General features: G+C 37.4%; 1 protein-coding gene across 1 annotated transcript in view; it reads right to left on the bottom strand.

Moving 5' to 3' along the window:
- Positions 1–1754: 1754 nt before the first annotated feature.
- The window catches only part of copz2 (COPI coat complex subunit zeta 2), a 10391-nt gene continuing 9645 nt past the window's right edge, over positions 1755–2500 (bottom strand). Inside the window, exon 9 of the mRNA XM_084449266.1 lies at positions 1755–2134. Within this exon, the coding sequence (XP_084305392.1) occupies positions 2087–2134 (48 nt within the window). The 3' untranslated portion in view covers positions 1755–2086. The remainder of the gene's footprint in view (positions 2135–2500) is intronic.

Here is a 2500-nt window from a genome sequence, read left to right as displayed (position 1 = left end):
ACAGTTCGTGTTTGGTTGATTTATAGCTTAGCTAAACCTAAATCACGATTGGCCATAATTCATGACCCAGGCTTATCAGCACCCACACAGATCAATGTCAGGGCATGTCTGTTTATATAAAAGAAGCGTTCTGATGTAATGTAGGCTAGCATCAACCATTCTGTCACTCCAATGTTCTGACGGGGACAACTGGCCACTTGTTGTGGACATTCATAGGATGCTGTTAAACAGTGATTGGACACTAGATGGCGCACATAGGCTATAGTTGAGAGAACAGTCATTGGTTCAGTAGCCTAGCCCGACACTGAAGCCTGTAAAAGCTTGGCAGAGCTATTATGGCCGTTTTTGTGTTATAGTTGAAGTATCATCACGCGGAGATCAATGTATTCATATTCAATATTCAAAATACAACTAAGGGCTGTAATGCAACATGGGCTTGGCCTTACTCGTCCTGTAGGCTACCCACCCCACGACTATCTCTGCATTGTAATAAACACAGTGATAAAAGGGTATTACATTATCAGCCACATATGTTATAAATGCAAGATCTGGACTGAGAGCTGTAGGCTTACTTTTTTCTAGGCCTATTCATTATCATTCCCTATTTTATATAGACTTGCATTTTTTATTTATTTCGAATAAAGTCTTTAATCAGAGGGAAAAGGCCTATGCCTCTAACTAGACCATATGGAGTGTCTTGACCGAGAGAGTAATGGTATTTAATTTAACCTGTCAAAACACTGTACATTTCACAGGCCTAACCACCTTTGAACTGATACTTCCTCTAGGCCTATATTCAGTTCTGAAGACTAAAGTAGCTTGAATTCGTTTTCACCAGGATCGAAAAATTATCCTAAAATCGAAATAATCTTTAAATTGTAAGATGGGAGTTTTTAGCTTATTTATTTCAGAAGACAGAATGATACTTCAGTAGGCTATATGACTGTCAACACCCCTTGAACGCACACATGTCTACAACATGTATTTGTCTTATTGGGCTATTTAAATAAATTAATGGTCTATTTCCCTAGACTTAATGCATCTAAACTAAACTAAAATATAAATTAGGATGCATAGGGGGATTCAGGAAGCCCCAAACCACACAAAGCCAATCACAACTTGCCTTTTAACAGCTGGCGGGCCCCATTGGCTCCTCATAGGAAGGCGGGATATATTGACGTAGTACCCCCTACTCCCAATCAAACCATACACCACACCCCCGACTCATTAATATTCATATTTACGTTGTCCTGGGCAATCTTCATTCCTATTGGATAATGATCAGACAGTGGGAGCTCCACGATGAACCACTCAGAAAAAAACAGGTTACTGGCTGCAGATTCCACAGTTAAAGTATGCAAAAGAGTCATTTAAAAAACGGGGTAAGTGTATTTTAAAAGCCTCACATGAAGAAGACAAATTAGACAAAACTGTCAAATAATTTTAACAAAACGCAAAACATTTCCTTATCTTTGGCGTTAGAGTGAGAAATATTAAAAGTATTTCTTTACCTTATAGTTACAAAATATATTTCTTCACCAGTGCAGCTTTTAATATTCATTTTCCTCACGGAGGTATCACTCACTCAGAGTTCATTAAACATTTAGAATAGAATATATCAATCTCATTTAAAATTGTCCTGAATTAATAAATAGGCTAAAACATGGGGACAGAGATAGTCAAGCAATGTAGTAAAATCGCTTATGTAAAGATCCCATTATTATAGACCATTTCTGAGAAACCTTTAGTTGTAGTTTCCAATATTACATCTCTTTTTTAACATTTCATTTTTTTTTTCTTTTTTTTTAAACATACATTTACAACGTTACAAAATGACCAAAAATCTGGATACAAACATACAAAAGAAATCTTCTAAACTCCCCTGACATAAATCAAATAAATTAAACAGATTATTTCAAATAACATACAGTAACCGCTTGCCTTCATAGCCAAAACATACATAATTGCCACTGGTTTACGTTTATTACTACACATAGCCTATAGCATGTAAAGCACAATATGTTGTTATCTTTTAATCTTATAGCTATTGTATCTCTAGATTTGTCCTCTGCTCTGGAAGGATGGGTCATTTGAGTATCGACCATTTTATTTGATCCTTTGCTGACTGCAAAACCTGTAAGAAAGAAGCGGTAAATCACAGTTTGAGTTGAAGAACCAAGCCTGTTAAACATCATGAATGGTGGACCCATTATCGTATCCAATGATACAGGCTACTCTGGAGATTTAACGGAGATCTTCCCGGCTGCCCCAGACTCCTATGAGATGGCAGCCGAAACTATTAAAGAGCCAAACCCTGCACATTGGCCAGCAGGGGGCAGTATACATCCATGTTTAACAGTGGTGTGAATTTCGGTAGTTATCTTTTTTGGACACCAGGTGGCGCCTAGAACATCCCCAGAATTACAGTATTTCCCATGAAGAATCTGTTCCAGAGCAATAATAATGGCAATATTCTGACAGGCCCAAATCACTATCAAAC

Source organism: Borostomias antarcticus, assembly GCF_949987555.1.
Source record: "Borostomias antarcticus genome assembly, chromosome: 14".
Lineage (NCBI taxonomy): Eukaryota > Metazoa > Chordata > Actinopteri > Stomiiformes > Stomiidae > Borostomias > Borostomias antarcticus.
Note: the sequence above shows the minus strand (reverse complement) of the source record. Positions and strands in the feature narration are given on the sequence as shown.